The sequence below is a fragment of the Megascapheus bottae genome, chromosome 25 (assembly GCF_031878675.1).
Source record: "Megascapheus bottae isolate mThoBot1 chromosome 25, mThoBot2.hap1, whole genome shotgun sequence".
Classification (NCBI taxonomy): Eukaryota; Metazoa; Chordata; class Mammalia; order Rodentia; family Geomyidae; genus Megascapheus; species Megascapheus bottae.
In genome coordinates this window covers 21,914,553-21,934,659 of record NC_143533.1, presented here as the reverse complement: position 1 = coordinate 21,934,659, position 20,107 = coordinate 21,914,553, and the positions used below count along the sequence as shown (strand labels likewise).

The following is a 20,107-nucleotide window of genomic DNA, read 5'->3' as shown; positions in this document are numbered from 1 at the left end:
AAGAAAATGGGAAGTGAGGCTTGGCTCAAGCATAGAGCGGTAGCCTTGAGCTGAAGAGCTCAACTCCTGGGACAACCCCCAGGCCCAGGGGTAGGGTGGTAGCCTTGGACTGAAGAGCTCAAGGACAGCACCCAGGCTGAGTTCAAGCCCCATGACCCCCCCCCAAAAAAAAAATTGATCAGAATGGTAGCTCCTTTACCTTTTTATGTGTTAAATTAGTTGTACAAGGGAGTTTCATTTTGACAACACTGTACATGCATACAGTGTATTTTCATCAGTGTCAACAGTGCACCTTCCTAACCTAACTTCAGAAGGGTTATTACCAGTTACAGGAATGCATTTCATTATTCAGCCATCCTAAACAAGAACATGAGGTTTTTCCTTCCTAATCAGTTTACTTTCAAAGAACAAAGATCAATTTACAAGTTAAAGTTGTGTGCTTTCTTTAATGGATTATTAATCTTGCTTCCCGTCAAAGTTCATTAGAAATTATGTATTTAGTGTGTTCCTCATTTAGAGAATAAACTTAATAAACAGGTTGTTTTAAAATATTGCAGCAATGATTTCTTAAAGCTAATTTGATTAGTAGAGTTATAAATACAAAAAGGGAGAAGAGATTACCAGAAATTAGACATAATTTTTAACAAAACTTCAGGAACACTTGATTATTAAAATCCCTTTAAAATCTTACAAGGGTTGCATATTACAGTTTCAGCTCTTCTGAGCCCTCTACCAGTAAGGCACCTGCAGTAGTGCAGATTTGCTACTGCAGCCTTGGGTAATATTTTTTGTGTTGTACTGGTGCTTCTCTAACAAAGCACACTTTGATCAAGACAGTCATAGGGCTTGCCTGGTAAGTGTGAGGCCTTTTAAGGCCCACTACAGGAAACAAAAAAAAAACAAAAAACACCACGTATTTACATAAACTCTAAATTCTAAGTATAAACTGCCAACTGAACGGATGGACAAGGATAAAATCAAGCTCTTAGATTAACCTTAACAATTTTTCACAAGTTATGTGTGTCTCATAAAATTAGGAGGTGGTAACACAGAGATGGAATGGCACTGACTTTATGGAAGCTCACACATTGAAACTAAACATAATCCCAAGCTGTGGTGTGGAGCTCTTCTGTTACCAGGCAGCACCCCCTCACTGTATAAATAGCAACTAGCAACAGGTTTCTTAAAGCCAAACTAATGATGGGTTTTGAAGATCATCATTGTCCATTGCCCTATTCATGAATCAAAAAATGGAAGACTCTGTCTCCTTACTTGAGATAGCCCTGAAAAAGAAGAAAGGTCGTTGAGTGAAGTGTAATCTCTTGGAGTGTTAGCTCCTTTCTGCATTGTCCTGAGCCTTTGGCTCAATTAGAATCCAACAGAAGTTCCAGGTCAACATCTTGTAAGATCTCCATGGTCCTGGAGAACATCATGCAAACTTCTTCTTGGTGGCTGTGAACCTCTCCATGTACTAAAAACCAGAAAGAAAAAAACGTGGGGGGTTTTGACAAAAGCAAAAGTCGGGTGATTTGTTTAGATTTTGTTTTTGTTTTTGTTTTAAGATCAGATTTGGTTCATTTTGTAGGAAAGCTTACCTAATTTTAGAGCAAATTTAAAGCATGTCATTGTTTAAAATTAAATTATTATTTTTACCAGTCCTGGGACTTGAACTCCTGAGCACTGGCCCTAAGCTTCTTTTGCTCAAGGCTTAGGACTGAGGAACCGACCCCAATGCTTCATGTGTGCTAGGCAAGAACTCTACAACTAAACCACATTCTCAGCCATTTAAAAAATTTTAATAAGAAATATATCAAAAGATGTTTTACAGCCAGGCATCCGTGGCATATGCCTATAATCCCAGCCACTAGGGACACTGAAATTGGAGGATCATGGTTTGAAGCTAACCTGGGCAAGGAAGTCTATGAGGCACAGTTAATAACCAAAATGCCAGAAGTGAAGCTGTGGCTCAAGGGAGGCACCAGCCTTGAGTGGCCAATTTTTGGAGCCCTTTTCAATTGCAAATGTCTACATGTGGGTTACTTTGGCATTGTCTTCTCAAGTAGTATCTAGAAATGCAGAGAGAATAGCAGGATACCAGTACACACCTTATCATACCCTTCCAGTTCTCGAAGCTTCTTTATTTCGAAAAGATTCCCTTCTACAGCAAGCAGACAGATCTGGGAATCGCTGAGGATGCTCTGTGGAAGCATGCTGAGCTCAAGACAATTCTCTTCCAGACGAAGAACTTTAAGGCGAGGGCAGCAAGATATCTTTATTGAGATCTGCGAGATCTGTGGAACAATGACAAACAATAAGAAAAGTGATCAGGTTTTTTTGTTTTTGTTTTTGCCAGTTCTGGGCTTTAGCTCAGGGTCTGAGCACTGTCCTTGGATTTTCTCAAGGCTACAGGTCTACCAGTTGAACCTCAGCACCAGTTCCAGCTTTTTTTCTATGTGTGTGGTACCGAGGTATCGAACCTGGGTCTTCGTGCATGCTAGGCAAGGACTCTACAACCAGACCAAACTCCTGGCCCAAGGCATAAGTCTTATAAATGCATTTTTACTACATTAAAACAACAAAAAGAATCTTGACTTCTTTGCCCTAGTTCTCTTCCCACCCCCACTTTCTCACTGCCTACTCTCTACAGAAGCCTCTGTTATATACCTTCTGTTACTCCAACTCCACTTTAAAAATAAGATGCTTTTTTATTTTTGAAGGTCAGCACTGGCTTTTTGGAAACATTCTGACAATAAAAGTACTGTATGTTCATTAAAGGAACTTTGATTTTTTGGGGGGAGGTTGGTTGTGGGACTTGAACTCTGAGCCTGGGTGCTGTCCTGAACTCTTCAGCTGAAGGCTACTACCCTGCCCCTTGAACCACAGCACCACTTCAGGTTTTCTGGTGCTTAATTGGAGTTAAGAGTTTCATGAACTTTAGAGCCTGGGCTGACTTTAAACCACGATTCTCAGATCTCAGCCTCCTGAGTAACTCGTGAACCACCATACCTGGCCAACAGTAATATAGTTCAAAGGAAAATAGTGGGAAGCCACCACCCAGAGCCATCACCATAAACATTTTGATTGACTGCCAGCCTTTTGCAGTGTATAGGAATACCAACCTTTTCACTGCCAGTTTTCTCATTCCCTATTGCATTTCATATTACTGTCCCTTTCTTGAAACCCTGTCTGTGTCTAAGTACTTGAATTCTAGTGCTATCTTTCCTGAGTTATAGCTTCCCTTAATCTTTTTTCATAGCAACCTTATTCATTTTTATTCATAAGTCATCACAACCTCAAAATCTGTACCATCTCCAGCTTTCAATAAAATATTTCCTCCTAGATAAACTCACTACAATCAACTCAGCATGTCTATTCCTAATAGCACTGTTGGCTTAGGTTAATACTTAGTAACTGTCTGACTCATTCTCCTTCTTTGCTGGTTAAGTGTCCCAAGTCTTCTAGTCTCTGATGAGCTTCTGTTCACGCATGCAAACATCGTTACCAGATGTTTGCTTTTGTTCACTGGCCTAGTGTTCTACTACCTGAGCCATACCTTGAAACGAACTTTACAAATGCATATGCTTAGATTTCTTCCCAGGCTTACTATATAAGAAACATTAAGGTCCTGGGAGTATGGCCTAGTGCTTGCCTAGCACACACAAAGCCCTGGGTTCAATTTCTTGGTACCACATACATACCAGAAATGGTGCTGTGGCACAAGTGGTAATGCGCTAGCCAAACGTTCAAGAACAGCGCCCAAGCCTAAGTTCAAGCCCCAGGACCGGCAAAAAAAATGAGGTCCAGTGATGATGCAAAACAAATTCCCTGGATGTAATAAGCTTCCCAAATAATGGGAAAGAAAACATAAAGCAGTCTAACAGTAAAATGGACTGATACCAGAAAGCCTGTCACTTAAGGGCTTTTTTTTTTTTCTCTCAATCTGGGGCCTGACCACTGTCCTTGGGATTTCTCAAGGCTAGAACTTGAGCCATAGCACCACTTCTGCCTTTTTTCTATGTATGTGGCCAAACACTCAGCCCGAGGCCAAACTCGGCTCTTACAGATTTTTTTTAAGTAAAAGCAAGATGTAAGTTTTAACAAAGATCAAGACAATCTCTGATACCTGCCTCCCCGAATCTCCGTATTAGTAAGTCTTATTCCTACACTTTATCACTGTATATCACTGGCAAAACTCTATCTAGCTCAGGGCATGTTAACATGATCTAAACTTTAAGATTTGTGGGGCTTTCAGTAAATTTTCAGATTATCTCACCTTGTTCCTCATTACATTCTCTTCCAAACACCTACACTACAAACACACCCATATTCCATGGCATTTTTGACATTGAAATTATAGAATATACATTTCTTATGTTCACTGACACTCCATGACTACAGTTTAGAGAACATGTTACAAACTAATTACAAGTTGAAACACATGCTTAGTTTTTAGCCTTAAACTTGAGACCTGGTTCTGGTTGAGGTTGAGTTCAATAGCCTGTAGCTCTCCCACTGTGTCAGGTATACTCCGAATTTGGTTTTTAGAGAGATCCACTACATCCAGGTGCCTCAGGCTACAAAGTTGGGGTGGTAGTGCTCCCAGTTGGTTCCCAGAGATACTCAGGGTCTTGAGGGCAGAGAGCTGTCCAAAGGTAGATGGCAGCTCTCTCAAGTGATTGTTGTTCAGATTCAGTGTCTCTAGTTTCTTCAGATTGCATAACTCATCAGGCAGAACAGCTGGGAAAGAAAAAAATATATGTATATATCAAGCAGACAGAGCTGTAAAAACATCTTTAATGAAGTTTATAACCTCTCTGGAAACCTGCCGGTTTTAGGTTTTGCATTTACCAACATAGTTCTGAAGGTGAGAGTACCAAGAAAATATCTAGCGGCCTCTTTTTGTATAAAAAGCACAATGTGGCAATTTTGGGTGGCTCTTATTCAGTCTCCCAAATGACAAAACTTTCGTTTACCTCATTTTCCAAAGACTTTCAAGTCCAAATTAACCCACCAGTAACCCTTAAAGCACACAGTCTGTCTACAAGGAGGCTCACAATGGGCAGGGAGCTCCAAGGACTCTCATATTCTGCATGTCGACTCCTCTGAACCGTTTTATAACAACGAAAAGGAGCTGATGAGAGTAAAACACCCTTCATAACTGTGGATCACGGGTAGCCAACGCGGAAAAAAAAAAAGAAAAAAGAAGCCATACCCAGTCTGTTGTTGTTCAGGGAGAGGCTCTTGAGCAGAGTGAACTTCCCTATCAGCGCTGGCGGGAGGCAGTCGATCTTGTTGTTGGACAAGTCGATGGTCCTAAGGTTGCTGCTCAGCTTCTGCAACTCAGAGGGGAACTGGAGAGAGGGAGTTGACCGGCGTGCAGAGGCCCTCAGCGACGACCCCCGTCCCCTCCCGTCCCCCCCAGACTCACCTCGGTCAGCCCACGGTCCTTCAGCTGAAACACACCCGTTTTCTGCGCCGTTTCTACGTGAGCGCGGAGGGCACTGTTTCCCATTCTAGCGCCGCGGCTCAGGTCCCTGCGGGAAGGAAGTGTGACAGTCACCGTCCGGGTCCAGGCACACCGATCCAAGGCCACCCCGGGCGCCGGGTGAGTTGTCACCTCCTTCCGATCCCAGGATCCCAGGGGGGGTGAGGTGGGGTGGGCAGCCCCGGAGTGACAAGTCAAGAAAGGGCAGAACGGACGTCAGGACTCCCAAGTCCTGATGCTTTGTTGTTGTTTGTTTGTGTTTGTTTTGTGCAGCCAATGCAGTGAGCCCAGGAGCCTGTGGAGGATCCAGAAGCAGCCCGGGCGGGGGTCGGGGACTCGCCTCCTTCCTACCGCACCGCTGAGAGGACCCGGGGACCCGCGCTCGCCTGGGATGCGCTGCCCGGGCTTCCGCCAGGGCGGACACGCCCTGTGACGTCATCGGGAGGCGCCGGGCGTTCTCCCCGGCCCCGCCTGCTCTTCACTCCCGGCGCCGTCCGGGGAGGTTCGTTCCAGTCATGGCTGCTCCCAACCCGTGGGATCCGGCCACCGCGCCAAACGCCGCTGGCCTGCTGTTGAACCAGCTGGTGGCTTCGGGGGTGGTCACGGAGGTGCGTCATCAACGGGGTGCCAGCTGGCGACAGAATTGGGCTGTGAGGTGGTGGCGGTGGCGGTGGCGGTGGCGGTGGGGCCCGAGGCGGGACGGGGGCCCCGCTGGGCTGGGGTAGAGGGCTTGGAGCTCCTCCCAGGCAACGGTTCTTTGAAAGGGGGGGATCTGAGGGGATGGTGTTTGGGCTAGATTGTATTTTTGTTGTTGTTTTGCGGGTCCTGGGGCTTGAACTCAAGGCCTGAGCTTTTTAACCTCCACGCCAGCGCTCGCTGCCATTGCGGGACACAGCTCCACGTTTGACTTAGGACGTTTGTTTGTTATTGCAGAGATGAGGATCGAACTCAGGTCCTTATTCTTGCCAGGCAAGTGCTCTTCCACACTGCTAAATCCCCAAACCCTGCTCAGAGCTTTTTTTTTTTAAGTTATGATTATAATGATGTATGGAGGGATGACAGTTGCCTAAGTCAGGTAAAAAGAGTACATTTCCTTTCGGGACAATGTCAGTCCCCTCCCTCACTCTCGCGTAAAGCAACTTTTAAAGCTAAAAAAGGAAATGAAGAAAAGATAGTAGCGGGAAAAGATGTAGAAGACTGGAATGTGAATAGAGACAGATTAATTGTGAGGAGAGGAGAGAGATTAGCCCCAGAGTTTTAGGGTGGGTGAGAACACACAGAACATAACGACAGTGGAAGGACCTTGAGGTTGAGGGAAAGAAATTTTGATATAAAGAGTAAATTGAGAAAAGTTTAAAAGGTAAAACTCACCTGCAGAAATTAGCAATGCAGACATGGTGAATGGTTTATAGAAACGTGTAATATAGTATTTGTACAAAAGTCATTAGAATTTTAATACCCTAAGGCATTCTTTTTTCTTTTTGGCAGGTCATGGGGCTTGAAATCTGGGCCTGGGCGCTGTCCCTGAGCTCTTCAGCTCAAGGCTATTGCTTTGCCATTTGAGCCATAGCACCACTTTTAGTGTTCTGGTGGTTAGTTGGAGATAAGTCTCGAGGACTTTTAGTGCCCAGGCTGGCTTTGAATAGTGATCCTCAGATCTCAGTCTCCTGAGTAGCTAGAATTACGGCGTGAGCCACACAGTGCCCAGTCCCTAAGGCATTTTTGAGGGAGGGGTGGTGCTGTGGTTCAAACTGGTAGAGCACTAGCCTTTAGCTGAAGAGCTCAGGGACAGTGCCCAGGCCCAGAGTTTCAAGCCCAAGGACAAAAAAAAAAAGTCCACAGATAAGCTAGCAGTAATTCAAACCTTTTGTGCATTGTACCTTAGGAAATAGTACAAAATAATTCTTAATTCTTGTTTATTTCTTTTTTCTTTTTTTTTCTTTTTTTGGCCAGTCCTGGGGTTTGAACTCGGGGCCTGGGTGCTGCCCTGTAGCCTCTTTGTGTTCAATGCCAACACCCTACCACTTGAGCCACAGGACTACTTTCCAGCCTTTTTTTTTTTTTTTCCTGATTGATTTATTGGAGGTAAAAGTCACGAGATCTTTCCTGCCCAGGCTGGCTTCTAACCACAAGCCTCAGATCTCAGCCTCCAGCCTCTTGAGTAACTAAGATTATATGTATGAGCCACTGGCATCTAGCTTTCTTGTTTACTTTGTACTTTTAAAAATACTTGAGCAAGATATTTGTAACAGTGAAGGTTCTAAAAACATGATATACAACCTTTGCCATGCTATCCTAGTGTTCATGGGAACTTTTTGTGATATACTGCTATTTTCTCTGTTTACCAATAGGAGATGTTAAATATGTCCATGAAAACAGCTCCTTGCTTTGAGAACTTCTCCAGACTACAGCAGATCAATAATATTCAAGCTGAAATCTACCAGGTAAATTCTTTTCTTTTTACTTCTACAGAGGGGGCAAAAAAAATCCCAAGAACTTAGGCTGCAATGTAGTTCAACAGAAGTGCAAGTACTTATTATGTGCAAGGACCTGACTTTAATTCCCAGCACCAAAATAAAACTAAAACATTGATTTAAACATAATTCTGGGGGCCAGGAGTTTGGCCTACTAGTAGAGTGCTTGCCCAGCATGCATGAAGACCTGGGTTCTATTCTTCAGTACCATATGCATAGAAAAAAGCCAGAAGTGGTGCTGTGGCTCAAGTGGTAGAGTTCTAGCCTTGAGAAAGTCCAAGGACAGTGCTCAGGCCCTGAGCTGTAGGCCCAGGACTGGCAAAAACAAAACAAAAACAAAAAAACATAATTCTGTTGCTGTTAGAATAGCATCTAGCATGTATCTGGATAGAAATTTATTGTAGTAGTTTTAAATAGTACTGCATTGTTGCAAGGGTAACTACAGGAGAACAAAACAGGAATAACAGAATGAAAAGCTTCAATAAATCACCCAGGCCATTGCACAAATTATCTTCCCACATCCCAGTTCAGGAATTATATACCATGTTCATGGGGCCGGGAGTTTGGCCTAGTGGTTAAAGTGCTTGCCTAGCATGCATGAAGACACATACATAGAGAAAAGCCAGAAGTGGTGCTGAGGCTCAAGTGGTAGAGCTCTAGCCTTGAGAAAATCCAAGGACAGTGCTCAGGCCCTGAGCTCAAGCCCAGGACTGGCAAAAAAAAAAAAAAAAAAAAGACTGTCCATGTTAAGTGTTTAAGTCTAATTGCTGGATACTTCCCAGGTGAGCTAAATGTTAGTTTTCTTTCTATGGTAGAAAAGTCTGGAAATCGAGCTTCTGGAACTAGAAAAAGCTTCAGCAGACATTGTTCATCCTTTCTATTTGAGTAAGTGATTTGTTTAAGTTGGTAAGCTTGGAAATTCAACTTTTTGGATTATTATAAATGATCTACAGACAGCAGTATGTTGATATGCCATAACTAACCAAAGTCTTCTCTTTGAATTGACTAGTGCAAGTAGCACAGACAGTGATCTAAATTAGCTCCTATAGTCTGTTTTCTGTTGCTATAATGAAGGAAATGAAACTGGAGTAGAAAAGTTTGTTTAATTCACAGTTGTATAGATTCCTGGCATGGTACTGACTTGTCTATGATAAGGACTTCATGGTTCATGCCATCACTAACTCTAGGACATTTGGCAAGAAGTAAAGATCCTATGATAAGAGAATATGCTAGCCAGGCATGGTGGCTCATGTCTATAATTCTAGCTATTTAGGAGGCTGAGATCTGAGGATCAGGGGTTCAAAGCCAGCCTGGGCACTAAAGACCTTTACACTTCTATCTTTTTTATCTTCAATTAACTCCTAGAAAACCAGAAGTGAGACTGTGGCTCCAGGGGTAGGATAATAGCCTTGAGCTGAAGAGTTCCGGGACAGTGCCAGGCCCAGAGTTCAAGTCCCAGGACAGTGATTGAGGGGTCAGAGTCATTCTTTTAAGATAATCCTTCTAAGAGAACTAACCAGAATCCCAAGAGAACTCTGTTAATTGCTTATTACCATGCAACTCCTAATGACTTCACACTACTTTCCCAAAGCCTCCACATTGAAGACTAAGCCCCTGGCACACTCAAGCTGAATTCAGACCACAACAGCTTCTCAAAGTCGAGAAAATGGTGAATGCACTTTCTCCTGACACCTGGGCTGTTGGGTGACCATTTTAACTTCCTCCATGGTGTTTCCTGAATCCTAATTCCCACAGCCCCATTACAGTTCACTCCTTGTCTTCTGCATTCCTCAGTCTTGAGGGTACTTTCTTGCCTAGGCTAGCTTTAGACTGCAATCTTCAGATCCCAGTCTCTTGAGCCACCAGCATCTGGCAAGATGTATTTTTAAATTTTCCTAGTAAATAATGTTTGTAATAGGATAGAAAAAGTAAGTAATAAGATAGAATAGTTAGCTGCCAGACAGGAAAAGAGACTTACGTGAAGAATATGACACTGGCTATATAAGCACTGAATGAGATGTAGAAGTAGGAGGAATTTAGCACTAGATTTGATTGTCAATAGGAAAGAAAAAGTAGTTGAAAATGAATTAGTATTGTTATTGTATCTAGCAAAGGGGAGCTACTTATGAGGAAATGGTGGAGTTTTGTTTTATTTACTTGTTTTTTTTTTTTTTTTGCCAGTCTTGGGCCTTGAACTAAGGGCCTGGGCACTGTCCTTGAGCTTTCTCAAGGCTGGAGCTCTACCACTTGAGCCACGGCATCATTTCTGGCTTTTTTCTATGTATGTAGTGTCAAGGAATCATACCCAGGTCTTCGGGCATGCTAGGCAAGCACTCCACCACTAGGCTAAACTCCCAGCCCCTTATTTACTTGTTTTAAAGGTGGAGTCTTTGTTCTGTTTCCCAGGCTAGTTTCAAACTCCTAACCTCAAGTGATGTTCTGCCTCAGATTCCAAGTGTTGTAATGATAACTTGTGCCACTATACTTGGCTTGAGGTTAATTTTTGATATTGAGATTGGAAATTAGTGACTTTAATTTCTGTTGTTGACTGTAGCTCAAAAGTGCCACACTCTGCAAAGCATGAATAACCATCTAGAAGCTGTGCTAAAAGAGAAGAGATCTCTCAGGCAAAGACTGCTGAAGCCCATGTGCCAGGAAAACTTACCTCTGGAAGCTGTGTATCACAGGTTAGACCAAGAAGTAGAAATGAATAGCCATATGCGTTTTGTGACAGTAGTTTCAATTTATACTAGCAGTTATTTTGTAGTGTGACTCACAAACAGTGTATTTATTATGGTTATATTTGTGGTGTTACTGTCGGTACATTAAAGGGGAAAGAAAATCCTTTGCTTTAAAATCATTATAGCTATAGAGGAATTATGAATTACAGTTTTAGTGAGAAAAAGTAGATTCATAGCATGTAGAAAGGTAGGTATACGTAGATTGTTTTCTATAAATTTATTGTTGAACTAATGTTGCCTACGTATAAAAATTGTGTTGGAAGCCAGGTGCGGTGGCTCACACCTGTAATCCTAGCCGCTTAGGAGGCTGAGATCTGAGGATGGCAGTTCAAAGCCAGCCCAGGCACTAAAGTCCGTGAGACTCTCATCTCTAATTAACCACCAGAAAATCAGAAGTGGCGCTGTGGCTCAAGGGGTAGGACAAGTAGCCTTGAGCTGAGGAGCTCAGGGACAGAACCCAGGCTCAGTTCAAGTGCCGCGACCCACAAAAAAAATAAAAATAAAAAATTGTGTTAGAAATAGCGCTGTGGCTCAAGTGGTAGAATGCTAACCTTGAGCTGAAGAGCTCAGGGACAGTGCCCAGGCCCAGTGTTCAAGCCCCATGACCGACCAAAAAAAAAAAGTGTTGAAAGTATTTAATATGGACAAATAGAAACAGTTTCAATTAAGACAGGGGGAAAAAAAAAAAACATAGTTCTAGTCTTTATGGTATTGCCTCAAAGTCTTAGACACATAGTTTACAATTTTGCTTTAATTTCCTAGTCCAAAAAATGGAAATGGTTTGTATTGCTATTTCTTCAAGGAGCACTCTTAAGTGTGGATTATTATTCAAAATAATGAAGGAATCTTCTAGGCTAATGATTGCTCCACTGCTTCACTAGCGATTTTAGGGTAAACCAGTATCTCTTTTGTTTTTATGGTATCAGGGCTCGAACTCAGGGCCTTGGGCTCTGACTCGGCTTGCTTGCTATCTCAGCTGGGCTCTTCCACTTGGAGCCATTTCTGCCCAGACTGGATTTGACCTGCAATCCTGTGGATATCAACTTGGTAGCTAGGTTTACAGGTATGAGCCAACAGTATCTTAAAGTGTCAGGAATGGTTTTACTTTTGTTATTTATTTTTTAAATTTTAATTTAATAAAAATTTTTTTGCCAGTCTCGAGGCTTGAACTCAAGGCCTGGGTGCTGTCTCTGAGCTCTTTTGCTCAGGAGTTTAGCCATTTGAGCCACAGTTCCACTTCCGATTTTTGAGTGTTAATTGGAGATAAGAGTCTCACAGGGACCTTTCTGCTCAGGCTGGCTTCAAACCATGGTCCTCAGATCTCAGCTTCCTCAGTAGCTGGGATTACAAGTGTGAGTGCCCAGCGGTCCTAGTTTTTTTTAATATTTGTTTTTGTACTGCTACTAGGACTTGAATACAGGGCCTACATGCTTGTCCCTTGGCTTTATCACTCAATTCTGGTGTTCTACCATTTGAGCCACAGCTCTACTTCTGGCCTTTTGGTGGTTAATTGAGGATAAGAGTCTTACAGACTTTCCTGTCCAGGCTGACTCTGAATCATGATCCTCATGAACCTCGCTGTCCTGAAATGGAATGAGTTTTTCTAGAGAAAGTCCTTATACAAGAATAGTATTTTTTTTATGATTTTTAAAATTGTAATTAATAGAGGGGTTACAGTTATATTCGCCAGATAGAAGGAGTATTACTTCCCACACATTGATATCCCTTCTCATGTTTTTGTCTATGCGAGAATATTATTAGCATTAGGAGTTATTGAACATTAGGATGGGCTCTAGATGTGATGATTAATTGATTAATGTTATTTCTCTCCATTTTTTTTTCTTTTGCCAGTCCTGAATCTTGAACTCAGGGCCTGGGCTCTGTCCATGGACATGTTTTACTCAAGGCTAGCACTCTACCACTTGAGCTACAGCACCATATCTGGCTTTTTCTGTGTATGTGGTACCAGGAAATTGAACCTAGGGCTTCATGCATGCTAGGCCAACATTCTACCACTAGGCTACACTCCTAGCCCCTCCATTTTTGTATTTGGATGACATGTTATTTCTCCTGGAAGTACTAAAGATTTCTTTTTTTGGGGGGGGGGCAGTCCTGGGGCTTGAACTCAGGGTCTGGGCTCTGTCCTTGGACATGTTTTGCTCAAGGCTAGCACTCTACCACTTCAGCCACAGCTCCATTTCTGGGTTTTTCTGTGTATGCGGTACCAAGGAATCAAACCCTGGGCTTTGTGCATGCTAGGCAAGCATTCTACCACTAGGTCCCAGCCTACAGATTATCACTGTTTATTTCTATGTATGCAATCAACCTATTGGCTCATTAAATTAATTGCAATTCATTTATTTCATATTGAGTCCTAAGCTGGGTGCGAGTGGTTCATGCCTGTAATCCTAACTACTCAGGAGGCGTAGATTCAAGGATTATAGTTTGAAGATGGCCTGGAAAGGAGAGGGAAAAAGAAATAAGTACATAAATAAGAATCCTAATTAAAGGAAAAGAAAAGCTAAATTTTACCTTTTTTTATCAGACATATGGTATGCTTGCTGGAATTGGCTGTGACTTTTATTGAGAAGCTGGAAACCCATCTTGAAATCATGAGAGATATTCCCCATTTAGATGCAAATCTGAAGAAAATGGTGAGTGTTAATATAGGTATCTTTAGTTCTCTCGAAGCTGGACTCTCAAATGTACAGTCTCCTAGCTTACCTTGTGTGTGTGTGTGTGTGTGTGTGTGTTCAAACCCAAAGCTTTCATCATGCTAGGAAAAACGTCTACCACTGTGCTATAACACCAACCCTTGATATTTTCTTTCTTTCTTTTTTTTTGTGGGTTATGGGGCTTGAACTTAGGGCCTGGGCGCTGTCCCTGAGCTCTTCGCTCAAGGCTACCACCCTACCCATGAGCCAAGCCCCACTTCCCATTTTCTAGAGGTTAATTACAGATAAGAGTCTCCAGGTCCTTTAGTGCAGGCTGGCTTTGAACCTGGATCCTCAGATCTCAGCCTCCTGAGTAGCTAGGATTACAGGCGTGAGCCAGCCCATTCTTGACTTTTTTTAAGACAAGTTCTCATAAGTGTAACTCAAAATGGAATTAAGTTCCTAATCCTCCTATTTTCACCTCTGAAGTGTTGGCATTGCAAACATGTATCACCATATTATTTAACCTCCTCGCCCTCAGTCCCACCCATGGGGCTTGAACTCAGGGACTGGGGCGCGATCCTTGAGCTCTTTTGCTCAAAGCTAATACTCTACCACTTTCAGCCACGCACTACTGGTTTTCTGTTGGTTAATTGGAGATAAAAGTCTCATGGACTTTTTTACGTAGGCTGGCTTTGAACTGCAATCTCAGCCTCCCTAAGCTAGGATTACAGGTGTGAGCCACTGCACCTAGCATCATTTAACTTTCTTATGGTTAATACTATGGCTAATTATTTTTAAAATCAGAAGTGGTTTTTCTTCTTCTTCTTCTTTTCTTTCTTTTTTTTTTTTTTTTTTTTTTTGTTGTTGTTGGTCATGGGGCTTGAACTCTGGGCCTGGGTGTTGTCCCTGAGCTCCTCAGCTCCAGCCTACTGCCTTACCCCTGAGCCTCAGCCCCACTTCAGTTTTCTAGTGATTAATTGGAGATAAAAGTCTCAAGTTCTTTAAAAGTGCCCAGGTTGGCTTTGAACTGAAATCCTCAGATCTCAGCCTCCTGAGTGGCTATGATTACAGGCGTGATCCACTGTGCCTGGCTGAATAAGTAGTTTTTCTTTTTTTTTTTGAGGGGTGGGCAGTCATAGGGTTTGAATTCTGGCTGGGGCTCTGTGTGGGGCGCTGTCCCTGAGCTCTTTAGCTCAAGACTACCTCCCTGCCCTTGAGCCATAGCCTCACTCCGCATGTTCTAGTCATTTATTGGACATTAGAGTCTTTCGGCTGGGCCACCAACCCCAGCAAAGAAATAGTTTTTCTTTAATGGTTGGTCATGAGCTTGAACTCAGGGCCTGGGTGCTGTCCCTAAGATTCTTTTGCTCAAGGCTAGAGTTCTACCACTTGAGTCACTGCACCATTTCTTGCTTTTTCTGAGTAGTTTATTGGAGATGAGTTTCAGGGCCTTTTCTGTTGGCTGGCTTAGAACCTGGAGCCTCAGATCTCAGCTTCCTGAGTTTCTAAAATTATATGTGTAAGCCATTAGTACCTGGAAGAGAAAGGGTATTTGTCCCCAAAGACACTGACAGGGTTCGATCTCTATATTCTTATTACCTTTAAATAGTGGTAGGAGAGGTTTCAATTCACCATTTCTGGTACAATAATAAAATAATGATAAATAAGATTTCTCTCTTTTTCTTTCTAATATTACAGAGCCAGGCCTTAGCCAAAATGGATATTTTTGTGACTGAAGCAGAAGAACTGGCAGAAAATATACTCAAGTGGCGAGAAAAGCAGAAAGAAGTTTCCTTGTCTATTCCTAAAGTATTAGCCGAAGAAAGACATCTTCATAAACATGGCTTTATCATATCTTGTACTTCTAATGCCAAGTGATTATTTATTTTTGCAGAATTGTATATAGTCATAAAAGGTCTGTTTCTAGTTGACTGTGATATAGATATTTATAGACTTTGCTGATGGTAATGTTGGAACACCCAAGATTTAGTTTCATTAGAACCAAATTGAATTTATTTTTTTTCCTATATGTTTATATTCTGTTCTTCAGTAATGAAAATAAAAAAAAATAACCATTTCTCAGGATATTTTTTAATGTCTTTTTTTTCTAAGTGCATGGTTCTGACTCTGAAGCAACTTCCAAAATCTAAAAATGTTTATGGTGATTATTTCTGTTGGAATGTCACAGAGTGTATAGAAAAAAATATGGCAGGACTATTGTCCTTTGAAGAGCCTGTTTACAGGGTTAGTCTTTGTCTGGAACATATGGGAATGTAGGTAGCAGCCTTTTGTACAATTTTGCCTGTGCTAAACATTTGCTTTCCTTCTGGAAATCTAGAATTTTGGTACATGTTAGGTAGAAGGTATCAATATGACTAGTCTTTAATAAAAATCCTGGGAAGTGCATCTCAAACTAAGTTTACCTTGATGGAAATACTTCATACCTGTCACATTTCGGTTCCTGGGAGACTGAAGCACCTTTGTGTGATTCTACTAACTATCCTGCTGCTTCATTTTCCCTAGACTTTGCCCCATATCTTTTCCCTTTGCTATTTTTCATGTGTTGTTTGCTTGTTTTGTTTTTGTGGTGCTGGCGATTGAATGCAGGGCCTTTTTCAGACAGTGCATCCCTAGAAAGGCCCCGGACCTCATGCTTGTTACTCAAGTGCCTCACCACTGATTTATACCCAGTCCATGCTTCTGCTAGTGCCATGATTGTTCTGTCACTATATTCTACCCCTAATGGCTTCTTTTTTGTTCCCCTAAAGTTTTTGGCTGTGAAGTCCTGATCCTCTTTCTTGCCTAAGTGCTGAAATTACACTTGACTACCACTCCAAGTTGTATGGCAGCTCTTTGCATCCTGAGTATTTTTCTTGCCTCATTCAAATTCTCATTGAGGCTTCTCCTGATCATACCCTCTCCTGCTTGTTTTGTATTCCCTCTTCTACTTTTTTCTCCTTAGCTAATCTGTAGACATTTGAAGTTGCTTACTTTCATCATTAGTCTCGCTCACCCAGCTTCATGAGGTTTTGCCTCATTTCTATGGGCTTAGAGGAATGTCTGTTTTAATAGGAGCTTACTTAAGAAATACAAGTTAAATTAACTGATTACCTTCAGGACTTCACTTTCTTAATTTCAATTCACATGTCACCCTATCAGTGAGGGCTTTTCTGAAGTTTCCCTACATACTTGGATATTATTTAATAACCTTTCTCTTTTTTTCCCCATTACCCTTTGCATCATTTGGCAATGTCTCCTTTCCCTTCTCCATAGATTCTAATTTCCATGGAGGCATGGACTTGGTTAACCAGTGTTTTTGTTTTTGTTTTTTTTTTTTTTTTTTTTTTTTTTTTTTTTTTTGCCGGTCCTGGGCTTGAGCTCAGGGCCTGAGCACTGTCCTTGGACTTTCTCAAGGCTAGAGCTCTACCACTTGAGCCTCAGCACCACTTCCGGCTTTTTTCTATGTATGTGGTACCGAGGAATCGAACCCGGGTCTTCATGCATGCTAGGCAAGCACTTTAACCACTAGGCCAAACTCGTGGCCCCCAGTGTTTCTTTAGACCTTAGAGCAGGGCTTGATACTGCTGTCAACACTGCCAGAGTGACTAGCACCTTGCAAGACAGTTGAGAGAGACACTGTAGAGTGTTATACACACGTACACATTACTGGAATGTGTGCTTACACACTCCAAATTCCTCCACACTCAGATCTCCTTGCGTGAAACTGCAAAATCATCAGGTGCGTCTCTTTCATTTTTACCTCTAAATTTTACTGAGGTATCATGCATTTGTTTGTTCCTGGTGTTTGAACTCAGTGCTCAGACGCTGTCCCTGAGTCTCTACAGGTGCTCAAAACTAGCCCTCTACCACTTGAAGCCCTCTACCCGCCTTTCTGCCTGGGGCTGGCTTCGAACCGCTATCCTCAGATCTCAGCTCCCTGGGCAGCTAAGACTGCGGGTGTAGGCCCCGACGCCCCTGAATTTTAGGTTCAGCATTGACAGCTTAGGACAACTCTGCGAACAAATCACATTTGGCAAATTTATACAGGCATTAGCTGGAACTGAAGCAACGTTATTTGACTGCCCAGCACGAGCACCGAGTCTCCAGTGTGCCGGCTCAGGGAAGAACAAATCTCAGCGCTGTGGCCTGGACTCCGCCCGCTCGGGATTGGCTGACGCTTGGTGGCACCGCCCCCGGCGCTCCCGCAGCCCCTCCAGCTTCAGAGGAGTGTCCGGGGCGGAACGTAGGGGCGGGGCGAACTGGGCGGGCCAGAGTTCCTCCAACTCGGCTCGGGATTGGCTGGAGCTCTGACAGATGCCGCCCTTCTCGGGTGTGGGCTGAGACTTGGGCGGGGATTCCTCCCAAGAGGCGCGTGGGGGCGGGACGGGGCGGGAAAGCCAAGCGTGCTCCCGCCTACCTGGCTCAGGATTGGTCCGGGCTCCATGAAGCCCCGCCCCCTCGGGCGGCGGCCAGCGCTTGGCGGGGCCGTCCCGGGAGGCGCGTGAGGCGGGCTGGGACAGCTGGGATGAGGCTGGACTTCGCGGTCGGCTCCGGGGATGCCTCCGCTGGACCCCGCAGATCGTGGGTTGTGGCCGAGGGATGGCGAATGTGCGAGTGGCCGTGAGGGTCCGGCCTCTCAGCCAGAGGTGAGTGTGGGCGGGAGGGGGCGCCTGAGGCGTCGAGTGGGCCGAGGGGAGAGCGCGGTCTGGGCGTCCCCCTCGGGGCGCGCAGCCCAGTCAGACCGAAGTGACGGAGGACTCGGGGTCCGGAAACCGCGACGCGCTGGCGGGGCGGGGCCTGCAGGCGAGTCGTCGCGTCGTCGAGGACCTGGGTGGCTTTGAGGGCCGGGCCGCCCACGGGGGGCGCCTTCCCGGCCCGCGGCCTTGCCGGGGGGGGGGGGGGGGCCGCGGCTCGGAGGCCGCGGGGGAGGCCGGGGCAGGCCCCCCTCTCCTGACGGTCCTCGGGTGGTCCTCGAGGACGGAGCCGGGTGCTCCAGCGTGTTCCGCGCTGCACCCGCGGCGCTGCACCCCTCGGCCTCTCCTCCTCTTGGCTCACTCACCTGAAAGGCTTTTGAACGGTTTTCTAAAGAACTATGGAGTGTGCCGACAGGTGGAGAAGTTCAGAGGCCTTGGGGAAGTAGGAAGACGCGGAGAGGATTTGAGTTGTGAAGGAACAGGTAGAAGCTGGTGTGGAGGGAGCTGAGTGCGAGGTGCTGAAGCTGGCAGAATGGTTTCAGACCAGGAGGCACTGCATGTCAATTATTAAGGGAATTCTCCCCCCAGAACCGCGAGATAGCTTGATAATTGGACAGGTCAAGAAAGGGATTGTGACAATTAGAAAAATGTGGTACTGGTGGACAGTATTTGTCCTCACACAGGTGACTGGCTTTTGGGGAAAAAAAAAAAAAGGACAGTAGTGAGACTGGAGGAAAGTATGAAAACGCAAAATTAAGAAGGAAAGCAGCAGATGATTGAACTGATGTTTTGATTAGTAAATTGCTTAGAACATCTGACTTGGATATAGCCGAATTTCACGGCTCAGGCAGCCCTGGGGTCTGCGGTTCCTAGAAGCAGCTCTGGTGTATCCCATTTTCCCCAAACCTGTTCTTTTAGGGTTCTCATGATAATACTGACCACTCTTGGTTCTTTGGAAACTAGGTATTTAAAACAGCAAGGGGTTAAATTAAGAAAATCCTGTTGAAATTGCATAATTATTTGCAGTCATGGTAGAGGACAATATCCAGTAAAAATGAAAGAAAGCACAACACTTACTTTGCTGGATGGTGTGTGTGCATGTGCGCGTGAGAGCAAATACTGGGGTTTTGTTGCTTTCGGCTAGGGCTCTACCACTGAGTCACAGCTCCACTTGTGGCTTTTTTGGTGTGTGCTTAATTCGAGATAAGGTTTCAGGTGGACTCCTCTACCTGGATTGGCTTCAAACTGCCAATCCTCAGATTCCCGCCTCCTGAACAACTAGGATTACAGGCCTGACCACCAGTGCCCAGCTACCAGCAAATAGCCTCGAGAACAAGTGGTAGAATGACAAGACAGCAAATTTCCAGGAGTGGGCAGATTTTTGGCAAGCTGAAGATTCTGGGATGGATGTGGGGAAAACTCAAAGTCACTCTAATTAAATTCAGAACACCCCCTTCTTCCTGTAGAATCCTGGGGAGAGGGTAGCTTTCCCTTAGGCTGTTGACTTGTACTGTCTTCACTGAGTCTCTTCCGAATGTCCAGGATTATGCTGACTTTGGCTTATTCCAACCTTCAAATAAGTTATTGGTACAGATTTAGTTAAACTAATTGGATATGATGTTGTTTGGGAACAAATTGGGAAGAAACCTTAGAAACCTTTGTTTTGTTTTCTTCCCAATGAGAAAATGAGCTTGCATAAAGTCTAAATGCAAGAAGAGCCAAGGTTTGATTCAAGAGTCCACATTTCTCTTTCTTGAGGCTACAGAAAAATTACACCTCTTTCTCAGAAGTGTTCCTTTGTTTTGTGACTCTCAGTGGCCCTGAATAAAATAGAACATGGCTTTGATGCCTCACAGGTATTTCTCCCATAAGTAGAACTCAAGTAATAACAAACCAGCTGTGAGCCCAAGAGCTTGAGTCTTTGAGTTCAAGTCCCCCCCCAACACACACAATGGAAAAATGACTACTACCAATATTTCTTTAGAAGAGTTGATTTGGGGAAAGCAGTGTTAGCTTCTGGTGGGCTAATGATCCTGGGGAATTAAGAGTGTCTTTC

The 20,107-nt window shown here is 44.0% G+C and overlaps 3 protein-coding genes across 9 annotated transcripts in view; 2 read left to right on the top strand and 1 right to left on the bottom strand.

Annotated features, from left to right (window-relative positions):
• Window positions 1-665: 665 nt before the first annotated feature.
• Lrrc57 (leucine rich repeat containing 57) lies at window positions 666-6,005 on the bottom strand. Of its 3 annotated transcripts, none has more exons than XM_090318549.1 (6): window positions 5,872-6,005; window positions 5,429-5,534; window positions 5,213-5,351; window positions 4,469-4,737; window positions 2,106-2,291; window positions 666-1,471 (listed from the first exon to the last, which is right to left on the bottom strand). In XM_090318549.1, exons 1-6 carry the CDS (start codon window positions 5,922-5,924, stop codon window positions 1,430-1,432), a joined length of 795 nt encoding a protein of 264 aa, XP_090174675.1. In that variant the 5' UTR covers window positions 5,925-6,005; the 3' UTR covers window positions 666-1,429. The 3 variants fall into 3 exon arrangements, with proteins under 3 accessions (XP_090174675.1, XP_090174676.1, XP_090174677.1); XM_090318550.1 differs by having other exon boundaries at window positions 5,826-5,897; XM_090318551.1 differs by lacking the exon at window positions 5,872-6,005 and adding an exon at window positions 5,618-5,691.
• On the top strand, window positions 5,852-15,442 carry Haus2 (HAUS augmin like complex subunit 2). Of its 3 annotated transcripts, none has more exons than XM_090318558.1 (6): window positions 5,894-6,093; window positions 7,837-7,929; window positions 8,775-8,844; window positions 10,514-10,646; window positions 13,246-13,354; window positions 15,056-15,442. In XM_090318558.1, the coding sequence occupies exons 1-6, from the start codon at window positions 6,001-6,003 to the stop codon at window positions 15,233-15,235; spliced, it is 678 nt and encodes a 225-aa protein (XP_090174684.1). In that variant the 5' UTR covers window positions 5,894-6,000; the 3' UTR covers window positions 15,236-15,442. The 3 variants fall into 3 exon arrangements, with proteins under 3 accessions (XP_090174683.1, XP_090174684.1, XP_090174682.1); XM_090318556.1 differs by lacking the exon at window positions 5,894-6,093 and adding an exon at window positions 6,229-6,454; XM_090318557.1 differs by lacking the exons at window positions 13,246-13,354; window positions 15,056-15,442 and adding an exon at window positions 11,627-11,757 and having other exon boundaries at window positions 5,852-6,093.
• A 2,438-nt stretch (window positions 15,443-17,880) lies between these two features.
• Window positions 17,881-20,107, top strand: part of Stard9 (StAR related lipid transfer domain containing 9) — a 78,274-nt gene continuing 76,047 nt past the window's right edge. For all 3 annotated transcript variants that reach the window (XR_016532617.1, XM_090318528.1, XM_090318527.1), the window contains exon 1: window positions 17,881-18,003. Coding sequence is in view for 2 of the 3 variants with exons in the window: in XM_090318528.1 (XP_090174654.1) it covers window positions 17,957-18,003 (47 nt within the window). In the remaining variant the exon portion in view is untranslated. The remainder of the gene's footprint in view (window positions 18,004-20,107) is intronic.